Source organism: Panthera leo, chromosome A1 (assembly GCF_018350215.1).
Source record: "Panthera leo isolate Ple1 chromosome A1, P.leo_Ple1_pat1.1, whole genome shotgun sequence".
Classification (NCBI taxonomy): Eukaryota; Metazoa; Chordata; class Mammalia; order Carnivora; family Felidae; genus Panthera; species Panthera leo.
The window spans coordinates 122,584,267-122,602,112 of NC_056679.1; the positions used below are offsets into that span (position 1 = coordinate 122,584,267).

The window sequence follows — 17,846 nt, forward strand, 5'->3', positions numbered from 1 at the left end:
GTAGTTCATGTTTGCTTTTGTTTCCCTTGCCTTCAGCAACATGCCTAGTAAGTTGCTCCAGCCGAGGTCAAAGAGGTTGCTGTCGTGTTCTTCTCTAGGATTTTGGTGGTTTCCTGTCTCACATGTAGGTCTTTCATCCACTTGAATTTATTTTCATGATTTGGTGTATGGTGTAAGAAAGTGGTCCAGTTTCATTCATCTGATAAAGGGTTAGTATCCAAAATCTATAAAGAATTTCTCAAACTCAACACCCAAAACACAAACAACCCAGTTAAGAAATGGGCAGAAGACATGAATAGACACTTTTCCAAAGAAGGCATCCAGATGGCTAACAGACACATGAAAAAATGCTCAACATCAATCATTATCAAGGAAATACAAATTAAAACCACAATGAGATACCACCTCACACCTGTCAGAATGGCTAAAATTAACAACACAAGAGACAATAGGTGTTGGCAAGGATGTAAAGAAAGGGGAACCCTCTTGTACTGTTGGTGGGAATGCAAACTGGTGCAGCCACTCTGGAAAACATTATGGAGGTTCCTCAAAAAAGTTAAAAATAGAACTACCCTATGATTCAGCAATTGCACTATTAGGTGTTTACCCAAAGGATACAAAACTACAGATTCAAAAGGGTACATTGTCAACATTATCAATAATAGCCAAACTATGGAGAGAGCCCAAGCATTTGAGACAGGCCAGATGTCCATCGACTATTAGATGGATAAAGAAGATGTGGTATACATATACAATGGAATATTACTAGCCATCAAAAAGAATGAAATCTTGCAATTTGCAATGATGTGGATGGAGCTAGAGGGTATTATGCTAAGTGAAATGAGTCAGTCAGAAAAAGACAAACACATATTATTTCACTAATATGTGGAATTTAAGAAACAAAACAGATGAACATACGGGAATGGAGGCAGGAGGAGAGAGAGGGAAACAAACCAGAAGTGACTCTTAAAGATACAGAACAAACTGAGGATTAATGGAGGGAGGTGGGTGAGGGAGGGGCTAGATGGTGGATGGGCATTAATGAAGACACTTGTTGTGATAAGCACTTGGTGTTGAATGTAAACCTAAAACCAATATTGCACTGTATGCTAACTAAAATTTAAATTTAAAAAATACAAGTAAATTTGTAATAAAACTCCTATTAGCAGAAATAGGTCCTGTAGTTTGTTTATCTTTATGATAAATTACCACTCAAAGAATTCCTGGTCACTGGATATTTATTTATGTGTTAATGTGTTTCCTCCTGAAAATTTACACTGATTTCTGTTCATTCATTCTGGAAGTGTCTGAGGATATTCACTTCCCTGCATTTTCAGCAGGGCTGAACAATGAATATCTTTAATCTTCCTGAAAAGATGATTTAAAATGATCCCTCATTATGATACTGATACTACACTTCTCTGACTTATTCTATAAATTGTCTGTGCATGCTCTTTGCTCATTTTCTATTAGGGTGTTAATATGTTTATCCTATCCTGATATTTCTTATTAATTATATAAAATAATATTTTATTAATTATATAAAAATTCTAGCCCCTTATATGTTCAGAATATTACAGGGTATCCTATGTGTTATAAATATGATATCCTAATTTTCCATTTACTATTATTCTTATGACATTTTTCATATAAAGAACTATTTTCTAATATCATCATACCATTGGTCTTTTTTATAGTTTTTACCTTTGATGCTATTCTTAGTGGGACCTTCTTACCTCCAGATTTTGGATATGATTACCTAATATTTTTATTATTGTTATATTTTCACTTATTCACTTATATTCACTTTATATTTATATATTTATATTTATATATTTATATATAAATATATATTATATATTTATATATATATATAAATATATATATATAAATATATATTATATATTTATATATTTATATATATTTATATATTTTCACTTATTCACTTATATTTTTCCTTATTCCAGTTACATATAATCCTGACTAAAGATGTGTCATAAGGATCTGACTTTGGTTTTTGTTAGATCATTACATTAAATAATTGTTTTGAGACAACATATCAAATAAGACCCTTTCATATTGATTTATAGTATGTTCATCATGAACTAAATATCCTTATATACTAGTGTCTACATTATGTGGTTTTCAAATCTTAATTGTAGCTTTATAATAATATTGAATACATGAGATGCAGGTCTATGTCTTTGTTTTCAGAAAACCTTTATTATTCACAGATTTTTTTGGTAGATGAAATTTAGACTATCTTTTGTAAGTTTCAGTCATTATTTCTATTGCATTACATTTATGGATTAGGTTTTGGGCCCTTGCTTCTTCTTTATTTCTTGACCGAGAATCTAATATCTAGGTGTTCTAAAACCTGAAAACCAAATAATGGAAATCCAGATAGCAAATAGACACATTAAAATGTGTTCAGACTTGTTAGTAGTCAGGAGGTTGCCAATTTAAACCACAATGAAAGATCAGTACACACTTAGTAGATGTGGGTAAGGACGCTGAGCAAAAACAAAACAAAACAAAACAAAACAAAAACCATCTCATACACTGCTGGTCACGGTGTTAATTGGTACTACCACCGGGTTAAATATGTGAAGATGCGCGTCCTATCCCCAGCATCTCCCCCTGCAGGAATGTACCCTACAGATGTGTGGACTTTAAGGAGTCTTACACGTATAGGAATGTTCATGGCAGCGTTGTTCATAACACTCCCAAGTTGAAAACACCCAGATGTTAGGTATTCTCTTAGCACAATGGCCTATTTATCCCTCAGAGTTCTCTGCTACTTCTCTGAGATGCCTGTGGCTTGTCACCCAGGGGAGTATCTGACATGACAACTATGAGGTACTGATAAGGGAAAGGGGAAATAAAGCCCATTCCATCCAGGGGCGGGGTCGGGTGGGGGGGGGTGCGGACTGTGGGGTCAGGGTCATTGTCTCCTGAACTGCATGGAGACCTAGGACTTGCAGGAAGGATTCATTCACGCGTGGGAGATGAATTTACGAGGGAATGAGGTCTGCCTAGTTCTGCTACCACAGGCTCTTCCCATTAGGGTCAGTCCTGGGCCTCGTGATGTCAACATTCTGTCCACAGGATTTGGCTTGGGACTTGAGTACCTGGGTAGGTCAGCCCTGGTGCAGGCCCCATGTCACACCGGTTTCCTTTTTCCAGAGGCAACACCTTACTACCAGAGGCTCGGGTCAGCTGTGTATAGCTTTTGACAAGTAAAATCTCCATTCCTATGAACGTTTGCCTCTCCAGAACGGGCACTGATGTTTGGAGCACTTTCTAGGTGCCAGGCACTGAACTGAGATTTTGGCATCTCATTTAATCTCTCACCTCTAGAAAGATCTCCTGCTTATTATTCTGACCTTGCTGATGAGGATTTCTCAAGTTCAGGCAGCTGACTCGTTCAAGGTCAGAACAAGTGGTAAAGGCAGGTTTTGAACCCAGAAAGCATGGCTCCAGAGCTAATAATTGCCACCATTGCTTGTTTACTTGACTGATCATTATTTTTTCAACACGTTTTGTTGAGTGACTCTGCATGCCAGGTTCAATATGACACTAGAAATGTAGCGGTGAGCAAGCCACTCTTGCTTTGTGCCTCATCCCTCACGAGTTAGGTGTGTTCCTGGAAGAGTATGGAGAAGGTCCACAGTGTGTCAAAGCGCTTAGAGAATGCATAACTAACTAGTCTACGGCCATACCACCCTGAATGCGCCCGATCTCGTCCGATCTCGGAAGCTAAGCAGGGTCGGGCCTGGTTAGTACTTGGATGGGAGAATGCATAACTAGGGGGTCACCAGTGGGGGCCAAAATTGACTGTAGCTTTGCTATGTTGTTGAAAGAGTCCTTTCAAACAACCATGTTACTAAGTGTGAGTTTCACACCTAATGAAAAACCTTACATCGTCCAGAATGTCGGCCCCCTCTCTCCCACTCCCTCATCACCTGTAATAGCAGGCTGTAAATGCCGTCCTTGTGTCTTGTAACCACTCTGAGATGCAGAGGTAATCCGACGTATGGTGCACCAAATTCTAAGCGCGTTTGCAGAAGTAATACAAATAAAGGTCCTTTAGTACCAACCTTCCAAATCAAGACAACAAATACCATCTTCTTGGCCGTTTGAATTTTAGCGTCATCTGAACATTTGAGGCCTTATGGGATCCAATTTTTAATAGGTATATGATATAAACGAGAGCAGAATTTGCCCATCAAGGTCTGTGCTTGCCCGTATGTGGGTTGATGAATTAGTCTACTGAGACTAGGAAATTAGACATTTTTGCCTGCTGTGAGCAATCTAGCAGTGGATGATAAACATCCAAACAGTGTTTATTCCTTTATTTACCCTGTAATGTGCCTTAGGAGGAACATGTTGGGAAAAGGGATCCGTTAATGGATCAGGGAATAAAACTGACCTGACTTCTCTGTGTTTTCAGCACCTGAGATGTTCAACTCCAGAAGAGAAACGGGCTATGCCTTTGCTGTTGACTGGTGGTCCCTGGGAGTGACGGCATATGAGCTCCTCAGAGGCCGGGTATGGGAGAATCACAGTTTTCTTTGGTTCCTCTTCTGTCAAGTTTCCTTTTTAAAATAGAAGAATGGATTTTTTTTTTTTTTTTTTTTTTTTTTTTTGCTAAACTCAAGCAGTTTGTTTGCAGGGTGAAAGCATTATGCCATGTGATGCTTGGGACTTCTGCACATTCACTCTCCCACGTATGGAGCCAAGCATGTGAGTTAGTATTAAACGCAGATAAAATGAAATAATATGGATATTATAAACTGCCAGAGAGGGAAAATCAGTGCACCTCACTAAATAGCTTGTGTAAATATATTTGTTTGTTTAAAGAAAATCATTTGGTGGTGACAGTACAGGACTCTAACATAGACATGCTTCCCTAAGGCAAGTGTGAATTATTAACACAACACAATTCATGCCCTGTCTTGTTGGTTCCTCTCTGTCATCAGGCCCCTGGGTTCTGAGTTCAGTGGAAAATGAGAGTAGTTTCCTTTTATTTTTTAATTTTTTTTTTAATTTTTTTAACGTTTATTTATTTTTGAGACAGAGAGAGACAGAGCATGAACGGGGGAGGGTCAGAGAGAGGGAGACACACAGAATCTGAAACAGGCTCCAGGCTCTGAGCTGTCAGCAGAGAGCCCGACGCGGGGCTGGAACTCACGGACCGCGAGATCATGACCTGAGCCGAAATCGGCCACTTAACTGACTGAGCCACCCAGGCGCCCCGAGAGTAGTTTCCTTTTAAAGAAGACTTTCCTTAAACTAAGAAAATGCCTAAAGAGAATTTTGCCAAGAGAATATTTTTTCCCTCCCTCCCATATCATATTACCTCTGTGGTACTTCCCTATGATGTGCTGTATTAACACTGTCAGATTCACTTTTCTTTTCTTTTCTTTTCTTTTTTCTTTCTTTTCTTTTCTTTCTTTCTTTCTTTCTTTCTTTCTTTCTTCCTTTTGTTTTGGAAAGTTGAAGGAAAGTTACTGTTAGATTATTGAATTTAAATCCACTCTGTCAAGTATTGCTCTGGTGAGTTTTTCAAGGCCTATCATTTTTTATGTTTTTATCTCTTCTATATTATTAGATTACAAATTCATGAAAGGTGAAACATGTACCTTATACAGTTTAGTATTATTCCCAGTATTTAACTTTAGATAGATACATAACAGGTGTGTATTGAATGAATGGGGGAATAAGCCACTACATATCAATCTTGCCACATTCGCAGAAAGAATCGCCATGTAGGCTACAGGTAATTATGTTTCAAAATGCAGCTAATCACATTTAATTGCAACTATCAACACAACTAAGCCGCAGAGGAAGGGTGCTAAACAATGATTTCGTCTACATTTACAAATTCTCACTTACAGAAAGATACATGTCTCAAAGATATGCTTGACATCTCCGTGGTTTCTGAACTTCATTGCAGTCTTGGTGAATGGGTGGGTCTCTTAACTATTAACCTGCTTGGTCTGCCTTTTCTGCCTTTGTGTTATCCTTGTTAGGTTCTGATGGGTACACACACAGTTTTACACTAATTGTACATCCTTAGCTGCAACTAACTCTATTGCTTTTGTACTCCTGAAATATGACTATAATCACACCTCATTTTCTCCCAGCTAATGTTTTACCTTTGCCACCTTATGCATTCTTCATATTCTTGCTTTTATATGCTGCCAAAGAATTATTTCATATATCCTGTCATTGCATACTGTATTACTTTATAGTATATGTTCCATTGATTTAGGGGTGTTCAGTCGATATAAATATTTACAGGTTTTGTAAATAGACTATAGGCTTCACCAATGTAGAAATAATGTGTCTTATTCTTCATTGAATCCCCAGTGCCCAACAGAGGTGCTGGAACATCATGAGCATTCAATAAATATTTGGAAAATGAATAAATATACAATTCTGGTAGCTGATGAATTAACATGTATTTTAAATTTTTGAACTAGAAAAATAAGTTATTTTTTAGGTAAAGATGATGATTGACTATTTTTAATAAGTGGACAGACCATGAGGATGTTTTTTAATACTAGCTTCAGTCACATGGCCTTCTAAAGTAAATGGGAAAAAAGCCCACTTAAACCAGTTAGTTGCCTGTGGCGTTCATCAGTTAATGTATTCATTTATCAAATCATGTTATGTTTCTAGCTGTCTGAGAAACAGTAAGTTTAGAAGCAGAAATGAAGAAAATTAGAAAAAAGAAAAGATGTATGTGCGCATGCATAGAATCCTGGAAGCTGAAGTGTGCCGAACGTGTCCCAGCTCTTAATGGTGTACATGGAATGAGTCACACGTAGTGACCCACATTGCCCTTGGCTAGCAAACAGCCAATAAGCATTGAGTATGGTGACCAGGTACCTAGCATTTCTTTTCTGAGATTGAGTTACATGGGTTATTTCCACTATATTGTTACCAAAACAAATGAATTACCTATAGTCCTTTATTCAGTCTTGTGGGAAGAAAATACATACGATTGTGTATGTTTACACCTTGGATAAAAGAAATAAAGTCTGGCCAGTCTCCTTTTTAGAGGTCAACTCCTAGCAGTCTGTGGTTCCCCAAGTAACTTGACGTTGATATACCATGTGCAGAGTTAAGCCTTTCTTCACATCACCTCTATCCATGACTCACCTTGCTGTTCACTATTGACATTGGTATCCACCCTTGTTACCCCATGTTCAAGAGTGATGAAAATCTCTCTCCTGCATTGTGTGTGATATGTGTTAGCTGCTTTGTGGAGAATTTTACCCATGTTATGTGATTCAGTTTTTCCAACAATCTCACGTGGAGGTTTATTTTACAGATAAAGGAGCTTCATCTTACAGAGGAAGGAATTGAAACTCCAATCGAGTGCCTTAATTTAGCACTCAATTCCTTTTTGCCTTCAAAGCTCAAACACTGAATTACATTACCTTTTTTTTTCTGCCAAGTTTTTATTTAAATTCCAGTTAGTTAACATACAGCATAATATTAGCTTCGGGTATAGAATTTAGTGAATCACCACTTGTATACAACACCCAGTGCTCATCACGAGTGCACTCCTTAATATCCATCACGTATTTAACCCATCTCCCCACCCACCTGTCCTCCAGTAACCACCAATTTGTTCTCTGTAGTTGAGAGTTTGTTGCTGGGGTTGCCATTCTTTTTTTACCCACTATCTTCCTTTGTTTTGTTTCTTAAATTCCACATGAATGAAATCATATGGTATTTGTCTTTCTCTGACTTATTTCACTTAGCATGATACTCTCTAGCTCCATCCAAATCTTTGCAAATGGCATGATTTCATTCTTTTTGATGGCTGAGTAATATTCCTGTGTGTGTGTGTGTGTGTGTGTGTGTGTGTGTGTGTGTGTGTACTACTTCTTTAGCCATTCATCAGTCTGTGGACATTTGGGCTGTTTCCATAATTTGGCTATTGTTGATAATGCTGCTATAAATATGTGGGGGCATGTATCCCTCCCAATTAGTATTTTTGTATCTTTTGGGTAAATACCTAATAGTGCTATTGCTGAGTCATAGGGTAGTTCTATTTTTAACTTTTTGAGGAACCTCCATACTGTTTTCCAGAGTGGCTGCCCCAGTTTCCACTCCCAGCAAAAGTGTAAGAGGGTTCCCCTTTCTCTGCATCCTTGCCAACACCTGTTGTTTCCTGTGTTGTTAATTTTGGCCATTTTAACTGGTGTGAAGGTATATCTCATTGCAGTTTTGATTTGTGTTTCCCTGATCATGAGCGATATGGAGTATCTTTTCATGTGTCTGTTAGCCATCTATAATTATGTTACTTTTTTTTTTTTTTTTTTTTTTTGAGAGAAAGAAAGAGCACATGAGCAAGGGGAGGGGCAGACAGGGGGAAAGAGAGACAGAATCTTTCTTTTTTTTTTTAATTTTTTTTTTCAACGTTTTTTATTTATTTTTGGGACAGAGAGAGACAGAGCATGAACGGGGGAGGGGCAGAGAGAGAGGGAGACACAGAATCGGAAACAGGCTCCAGGCTCCGAGCCATCAGCCCAGAGCCTGACGCGGGGCTCGAACTCACGGACCGCGAGATCGTGACCTGGCTGAAGTCAGACGCTTAACCGACCGTGCCACCCAGGCGCCCCGAGACAGAATCTTTCTTAAGCAGGCTCCATGGCTCTGTGCGGAGCCCGATGTGGGGCTGGCTCCTACAACCCTGGGATCATGACCTAAGCCAAAATCAAGGGTCGGATGCTCAACTGACTGAGTCACCTTGGCACCCCCTCCCCATTACATTACCTTTAAATACTGATTCATAACAGGAAAAAAATAAACTTCTATTTCTTCCAATTTGTTTCATAGGCCCACAATCACTTATTAAGTATCTTGAAAGGGCCAGGCACTTGATAAATATACATGTCCATATTAACTGTCCCATTGTTGGTTAATCTAATATGGCAATTTTGTCCATTCAACAAACATGTAATGAGCACCTGTTAGGTCCAATGCACACACATATGAGTATGGGATAATCTCTGGCCCTAGGTAGCTCACAGTTCGCATAAAAGATAAAATCCCACAAATCTATTTTATGAAATAGAGAAATTAATATAGGTAAAGACTGCCCTCTAGTGGACAGCTGTGAAAAATATGACAAAGCCACTGTTTTGATTTCTTTTCCCCCAAGTTAAATCTATAGAAGAACTTGGTTCTCTCAGAAGTGAAAGTACTTTGCCTTGTCATAAAATTCCCTACCCCTCTCCATGGAACTAGCAACTTATAGCATTATGGACGGAGGATGAAGCTCTGTGGGTAACATTCTATCTTGAACTTATTATTGATTCAAACAAGTGCAAGGAGATGCAGAGTAAAATGCTGGATCTCCTTATAATCAACATCTAAGGGACATTTTTTTTAAGTTCCATTTACTGAACACTTGTCCCATGTTTTATGTAAATACTTATATAAGTTACCTTACAAAACAGTCCCAAATTGGTATCTCAGAGGTGGATTTAGTGTACAGAAATGTTTCGTTTGGCCCAATGGACTTAGCTACTTTTAAAAATTCTGAGATTTCACAAGGAACTATAGATTTCTGGTGTCTTTTTTTTTTTTTAAGAGAGCTGGCGACAGATCACATTTGCATATGAAAACAACAATCAGCTGGAAAGGATTAGAAAATGATACTGAGATTTTAGTCCTTGAAAATTTAGCTCAGAAACATTTGCAAAGCAACATTTTTTCTTTCCCTATAAAAATGAAGACTCTTACTGCTTCTCTCCCCCAAGAGACCATACCATATTCGCTCCGGTGCGTCCAGCAAGGAAATCGCGCACATGTTTGAGACGGCTATTGTGACTTACCCTTCTGCCTGGTCACAGGAAATGGTGTCACTACTTAAGAAGGTAAGAAGGAGGACAGCATGACAAAAGGAAGTGGTAAAAAGAAGCATGCTTTCTGGTTGGAGGGAAGAAGTTAGTCTGCAATACTGGAGGCGGTCATGACAATGTACATTTCTAGAGTGGGCTTTGCACCGAACAGCTTTCAAACACATGGTTTCATGAAGGCAACACAGGTGTCCTCTTGCTCAGCCATCTCAAACTCAACTATATCCAAGATGAAGTCCCTGACCTCTGTCTCCTGGACTTTGTGTGATGTTCCCTTTCTCGGTGACTGGCCTCTGCATCCATCCAGTTATGGAAGCCAGAAACGAGAAATGATCCATCTCATCTCCCCCGTTTCCAATTCATCGCTAAGTTCTGTAATCTGATTTCATAAATATCTCTTGAATCTGTCACTTCTCTTTATCTCTATTGCTATCCCCCCAGTCCTACTGCCATCACGTCCTGCCTTATAACTGGTTTGTCCTGTACACTTTTGCACACTCCAGTCTATTCTCCCCCCTACCACATAATGATCTGTTCAAAGCAAAATTAATTGTCTTCTCACTGTTCTCAGAAAAAAGATCAGAATCGTTGGTATGGTATAAAGGTTCTAAAGCCTTTAAGCCACTCAAGCCTTACTTTGGACTTTTATTCCCCTTTTGACTACACATAAACTGCTTCAGCCTTCTTTTTCTCTTCTCCTTTTCCTCCCCCTCCTCACCAGCATCTGTCAATTTCTCACCACCAGACCTTTGCATTTGCTAGTTCCCTCTGCCTGGAACAGTGCTCCCATCCCCAGCACTACCAGCTCCCTCCTTTATAAAAATCAGTGCTACTCACTGGGATTCATTGACTGGCTCAAGCTCATGCATTGCTTCCTACTGGTCCACAGGAAGTCCAGAAATTGAGAGAAGCCTTTAGAGATTGTTGTATCAGTTTGATACTGCTGATGCCTCTGAGTACATGGTCAGTGGACTCATCTCAAACAGGGTGTAACACAAGTCACAAGTTGTGCATGGTGTAACTCTGCATATTAGCCGTGCACAGTAAGACCATGTATGGATCTCACTGGATTGGAAATTAAAACAAACAGAAATAATTGGCCCTTCTATACAGTTTGAGAAGCACAGCTTTAGACTTCAGCTTAAATATCACTTCCTCAAGCAGCTTTCCTCTGTTATAAGCTCACATAGCAATGTCTTTCCTTCATATCATTGTTTTTAATTTGAAACTATGCATTGCATGTGTGTGATTCTTGGGTTAATGATTATTGTCCTCTAAGCTACATGAGGAGGCAGCATGTCAGGCTTCTTCATCATGTTATCCTCGGCATCTAGCACAGAGTCTGACAGGTGGGAAAATCTGGTACTTGAATAAATGAGGTCCGTAGTGTCCGTCAGATTTTCCATGTTCACGGAAAAGATTAGTAGCAATTGTAGCAGCAGCTAAGTCATATGTATTGAATGATTATATGGAACAAAGAATGAGGAGCCCCAGGGGATGCGCTTGGTTTTCTTCAAAGAGGGAAAATTACACAAGTCATGGCCAGTTAAGGACAAGAGCTTTGAGGGCCGAAGATTCATACTTGTACTTCTTGTCTTTGGGGTCAACTTCCCTGTTTTGGAATAGGGATATTGATAATGTCAAGAATAGTGGGGGCATTTTCCATAATCAGATTTTCCTCAGTTCCAAGAGAGCCCTCCTCACCCCACAATTACACCCTGATGATCCACAGCTATAGTCTCCAGGAATGTTCTCAAGGAGAACTGACATTTCCCATTTGGGCCACAGGACTGATGTGATACTGGCTCTAAGTGGTTATGTGAGGGGAAAATCTTTAATCCCTGTTAGTAAACCCCAAACTGTAAACGGTAACCTTGGTTGCATCTTTGTCACACCCAGTATATTTTAATTAATTATTAATATTAACAGTTGCTATAATATTAATAGCAAGAATAATTGCTACTAATTATTAATAATTATTAATTATTTGATGATGAATTAGCAATATGAACAGCTAAAACTTTTAGTAGGAAATGAATTTCATTTATAGAAATGCATGAGCATTCACCACCTAATAAGAACAGACCTTCTCTTAGGTACTTTGTGTACATGGCTCATTTAATCCTAGCTACAACCTTATGAAATAGACAATTATCCCCTTCAATATATACTAAATGAAGATTGAGAGGACAAACTTGACCATAGTTAATAAAGTAGGGGAGTCAGGGGCACCTGGGTGGCTCAGTCGGTTGAGCTCCTGACTTGGGCTCAGGTCATGATCTCACGGTTTGTGGGTTCGAGCCCCACGTCGGGCTCTGTGCTGACAGCTTGGAGCCTGCTTCAGATTCTGTGTCTCCCTCTCTCTCTGCCCCTCCCCTGCTCATGCTTTGTCTCTGTTTCTCAAAAATAAATAAATGTAAAAAAATTTTTTTAAATAAATAAAGTAGGGGAGTCAGGAATCAAAGGTATGATTGACTCAGCAGGACAGTCTATTTTCACTCACCACACTGCAAAAACCAACTTATAGCTTATTCTATTCATGCATTATCGCATTATTTATATATGTATTACCTATACTATTTGTTTATAGGGTGGAGGAAGGGGGACGCTGCCTTGTTTCCTTCAGTTCTACACCTGAAACCTTTTTTAGAAGGAATTTGTATGATTTTTTTGCCCCACTTTGACTTTCATGATGATCTTGATATTTGTATTCCGTTGGCAGCTACTTGAGCTGAATCCAGACCAACGATTCTCTCACTTGTCCGACGTTCAGAACTTCCCATATATGAATGACATGAACTGGGATGCAGTTTTGCAGAAGAGGCTTATTCCAGGTTTTATTCCTAATGTGAGTCAATCCTAACCAACCGATCACAACTCTCATTCAGTTACACACAGAGTCTCATTAGAGAACCTCACCGGTGTCTGAAGACAGCCCCACTCCTGTCTTACAGATGAGAAGATGGTAAATGGGCCACCAAAGTTCACGTGGCTAGCAAGTGGCCAAGTGGGGTTCTAACCCAGGTCTATCTGTGTCTGGAGTCCCAGCTCCTAACCATTTTTTGTGGCATGCTTCCACTGGAAGGAAGCTTTAGTCCTCCAAATAGTCATTCCCAGGAATTTTCTCGTTGAGGAAACAGTGTTTTCTCTGATTTCAAAGATATAGAAATTTGTGTCCATGGAGTTCTGTGAATCACAGCATTGAAAATGTTGGATTTATTTTTACCATTCACCCCTCTTCCTTAGGTGGTTCTCTGCCACAGAGCCATACTTGTAAGCACTAATAGCCAAAGGGAAATAATTCCCACTGGATGACTACCTGGCCGAGGGACATCTGTGGCCTTCTGCAGACTGCTGGTAAAGCTGGAGTCCAGAAGCTTCGGCCACAGGGCCCACATGAGGCCTCTAGCTTCCCTCTTCTAGTCTAATTCTACACATTCAGTATCAGGTAGATCAGCAGGATAATGAACTCCTAAAGGGGACAGTTGAGACGGTTCAGAGTTTTCTGTTCAGCCCAAGGAAGGTGCAAGCTGTGGGCTTGTGAAGGTGTGATCTTTCATGTGCAAATAGAGGCATGGATGGGTGGGTCGGGTGAAGGTGCAAGGGGGGCGACACGAGTGGGCAGTGTGGTGGAGTTCTGGGGCGAGGAGTTGCTACCTCATGGAACAAGAGAGTAGGTCTAGATCTCACTTGGCCACGTTGCAGAATCTGGTAGGGGCAGGTGTACCTTGGCTGATGGACGTATGACACCATGGAGATCTAGACCCATCTCCTGTTGCTTCCATTCTTCCTCCTACATGCCACACCACAGCAATTAGCCATTGATGCTGCCTCAGGAGGGGTTCTACATATGATTCTCTGACTTTATTGTCAATCTGAATCACCTGGGGAGGTTGTTAAAAATGTACTTTCCTCAGCCTCATGTTCAGAAACGCTGACTCTGGAGGTCTGGCTGGGGAAATGAGAAGTTGGGCAAACAACTCAGGTGATTCTGATCTATGTGATCATTAGAACACACTTTGAGAAACCTAATTTACAAGCTCAAACTTTAGGAAGATAACTATTATTTGATCTCCTTTCTCACTCACTGAGGGCTCATGGGGAGTTTAGAAAATCTACAAAATAGAAAATCAAAAAAGAGTATAAAAAACAATGCTGGCAATAAATTATCTGAAACCAAGGAGGAATCACAGCTCCTTATTCTTGGACGGCTCCATCAAAACTAGGTGTTATTTTTGCCATTTGTCCTGGTGTATTTGTAGAATGATACGGAATCAAAGGAGTGAGCCAACTTGTCTTTCTTGCAGAAAGGCAGGCTGAATTGCGACCCCACCTTTGAACTTGAAGAAATGATTTTGGAGTCCAAACCTCTTCACAAGAAAAAGAAGCGCTTGGCAAAGAAGGAGAAGGAGATGAGGAAATGTGAATCCTCTCAGGTAAGCAGGTCCCCACCAGACTCAGAGTCATGGGACTCTTCCTGATGGCCATGGTTTGTGGGAGAGCTTCTGGTGGGAGGTCCCCTCAACACACCCCGTTTCTGCTTTGTGAATGCACAGAGTCACTGAGCCTTGGGCCTTCTGAAATGGCATGCAGGGACAGCTGTGGGGACCCAAGCCAAGCAGCAATGTTTCACTGCAGATTCTCTAGCTCTGTCATTAAGTGTATTTGGTTACTGACCTCTTCAAACTCTCATTTCAAATTTTACAATTTCCAATTGGCCAAGCCTCAATGAGGTGACTCCTCCTAAAATTACAGGCAAGGAGCTGGTTCTAAAGTACACACGTGGCTGTTTGGGGCTCCCCTCCAACCTTAGAGGTGGTGCCTGTTCTTTGCCACAAGCAAAATTTCATTATATCCGGCCAAGCAGAAGTGAAGAGTGTCTATTCACAGAAAAAATTGAATTCTTATGGATGCTATGGCTGGATTTCAGGCTGTGTTAAAATTGTTTTGTGACTATATTATTCTCTGTTAGTTGGAGCTCAGATTTCAATGCAGTCACTTGCAGGGACTCAGGAGAATTTGAGACTCACATGTGGTTCTGTGTATTATAATGATGGTGAAGTAGTAAACATTCCCTTTGCATCTAATGGTCATCCATCTATCCATATACCCATCCATTCTTCCCCCTGCCTACCCACCACTCAGCTAATGGTCATCCATCCTTTCATGCATCCATTCATTTAGGCTGCCTTTGTTGAGTATATATTATCTGCGAGGCCCATTGCACTGAAGATTATATGAATGAGACAGAATCCCTGCATTCAATGACATCCCTGTCCTCGAAGGTAGCTCTGCAAACAAATAAATATTCTCAATGTTCTTAATGTCTCCAGTCCTCCAGGGCCACTATATCCTGTAACAGCCAATCTACCAAAGTCCACATCTTTTCTGTTCACAGAATGGGCCTCTTGCCAAATGCCCACCTGTAAATATTTTCTGCAGCCCTCCAAGGAATGTCCAGCTCTGTCACAGATTCATCTTACTTGTTGCTTCGCCACACCTTCCTCCTAATGATCTGTTCCTCACATCATAACCAACTAGCTTCTCCAGACTTGCTTCTGCCTATGCACCTGTAGAGCTTGCCTATACAGGCTTCTCTGTGAACAGGCCGCCAAATGTAGCCAAGACCAAGAGAACATATCTATTACAAATACTCTAAAGTTTCAGTGATGGCAGCAGTTTGTGAATAACCTTTGACCGTGCCTCACACGTTCTACCCGGTATGTCTACCTTTCCATCCATCCTTGTACTATGTCATTCTTGTTTTCGCTCAAAACCCCCTAACCACAAAGATCCTATAGGTATCTGACCCTCAATAACTACTGGTTTTGTCCTTCTTTAGGACCCTTGCTCTTCCCTTTTCCTTCAATGTTCTACTCTCAGCTCTTCACATAGGGGGTTTCTGAAGATAAGGTCCTTCACAACTGCTCTCTTTCTCAGCTCCTATTTCTAATTACTTCATGACATTAACATAATTTATAAGTATTTATGTGTTTGTGTTTCTTTTTCTATCCCACTAAAATGAATTCTTCTTGTGGGAGAAGACCCGGTCTTACCCACCAGTGTCTTCATGGTAATGCCTTAAAAGAGTATTAATACAGTATAGATTCAATAAATAAGAGCATCGGGATACTGGAAGGAAAGAAAACTTTATAACTGGACAGTGAAAATTAGGCACTGCTGTTCTTAGAGTTACAAGGTCATGCTATCCCACCAGTCATTCTTCCCGGAGCCACCTCTTATCCTAGTTCTTCCCCACACCCAGCCCCTGGAAGCCTCTGTCCTGATGGGAAAAGCTATAAGCCACTTACCCACAGTACAGAACTTAGCATTTTTTAAAACCACGCAAAAGAAGGAAACTGTTTCCTCTTTCTTCCAGGCTTCACATCAACCTCAAAATCATTTACCAAGAAGTGGCTTTGCCTGTAACAAAAACAGGCCCTTCCATCTCTAATCAGAGAAGTGTACATCCTCTTGGTCTTTTTGTTTTGTTTTATTTTAACGTTTACTTATTTTGAGAGAGAGAAAGAGGGAGTGCGATCTGGGGAGGGGCAGAGAGAGGGGGAGAGAGAATCCCAAGCAGGCTCTGCGTGGTCTGCACAGAGCCCAACACAGGGCTTGAAGTCACAAACCTTGAGATCGTGACCTCAGCTAAAATCAAGAGTTAGGTCCTTAGCAGACTGAGCCACCTAGGCGCCCTTCATTTTGTTTTGTTTTTAAATTTTTATTGGGGTAAAATATGTATAACATCAAATTTCCCACTTTAACCATTTTTAAGTGTACAATTCAGTGGCATTAAGTACATCCGCGATGTTGTACAGCCACCACCACTATTTATTTCCGTAAGTTTTTGTTACCTAAACCCCATTTGTTTTTTCTTTAATTTCTTTCAGCAATGTTTTGTACTTTTGAGAGTACAAAGTTTTCACCTTGGTTATACTTATTCCTAAGTATTTTATTCTTTTGAACACTATGGAAATTGAATTATTAACTTCCTTTTTGGATTGTTAATTACCGGTGTATAGAAACACAACCAATTATTCTGTGTTGATTTGCATACTGCGATTTTACTGAATTCATTTATCAGCTTTACAGCTTCCTTGTGGGTTCTATGGGATTTCCTCCCTCTAAGACCATGTCATCTGCAAATAAGGATAGCTTTACTCCTGCCTTTGCAGTTTGGATGCCTTCTTTCCTTTTCTTTCCTAACTGCTCTGGCTAGAAATTCTAGGATATTATTGAATAGCAATGGTAAGAGCAGGCATCTTTGTCTTTTTTCTGATCTTAGTGGGAAATACTTTCATCTTTTACCATTGAGAATTGTGTTAGCTGTGAGTTTTTTGTAAATGTCGTTTAGCTTGTTGAAGAAGTGTACTTCAACTCCTAGTTTTTTAATGTTTTTCTCTTGAAGGGCTTTGGATTTTGTCAAATGCCTCTTCTGGGTCAAATGAGATAATCTTGTGCATTTGTCTTTTCCTAGTTCTATTAATGTGATGTGTTATGTTGGCTGGTTGTCTTATGATGAACCATTCTCACACTCCTGGGATAAATCCCACTTGCTCATCGTGTATAATCTTTCAATATGCTGTTGGATTCCAATTGCTAGTATATTGTTGAAGATTCTTGCATCTATATTCATAATGAAAATTGTCCTATAATTTTCTTTTGATGTCTTTAGCTGTTTTACTATTGGGGTAAAGCTGGGCTCATAGAATGAGTTAGTGTTCCCTCTTCTGTCTTTTCAGAAGAGTTTGAGAAAGATTGGTGTTATTTCTTCTTTAAACATTCAGTAGAATTTACTGCTGAAGACATCAGATTCTGGGCTTTTGTTTGTTAGAAAGTTTGCATTTCGGATTCTTACTTGTAGGTTACCATTTACTTGTTACAGGTCTGTTGAGATATTTTATTTTTTCTGAAGTCAAGGTGCATAATTTGTGTTCTTCTAGAGCTCAGTTATTTGCA

The 17,846-nt window shown here is 39.8% G+C and overlaps 1 protein-coding gene across 2 annotated transcripts in view; it reads left to right on the forward strand.

Moving 5' to 3' along the window:
- STK32A (serine/threonine kinase 32A) overlaps positions 1-17,846 on the forward strand; it is a 133,610-nt gene that overhangs the window by 102,540 nt on the left and 13,224 nt on the right. For both annotated transcript variants that reach the window (XM_042938623.1, XM_042938631.1), the window contains exons 8-11: positions 4,454-4,551; positions 9,786-9,902; positions 12,607-12,732; positions 14,192-14,320. In XM_042938623.1, coding sequence (XP_042794557.1) covers positions 4,454-4,551; positions 9,786-9,902; positions 12,607-12,732; positions 14,192-14,320 — 470 coding nt within the window. The remainder of the gene's footprint in view (positions 1-4,453; positions 4,552-9,785; positions 9,903-12,606; positions 12,733-14,191; positions 14,321-17,846) is intronic.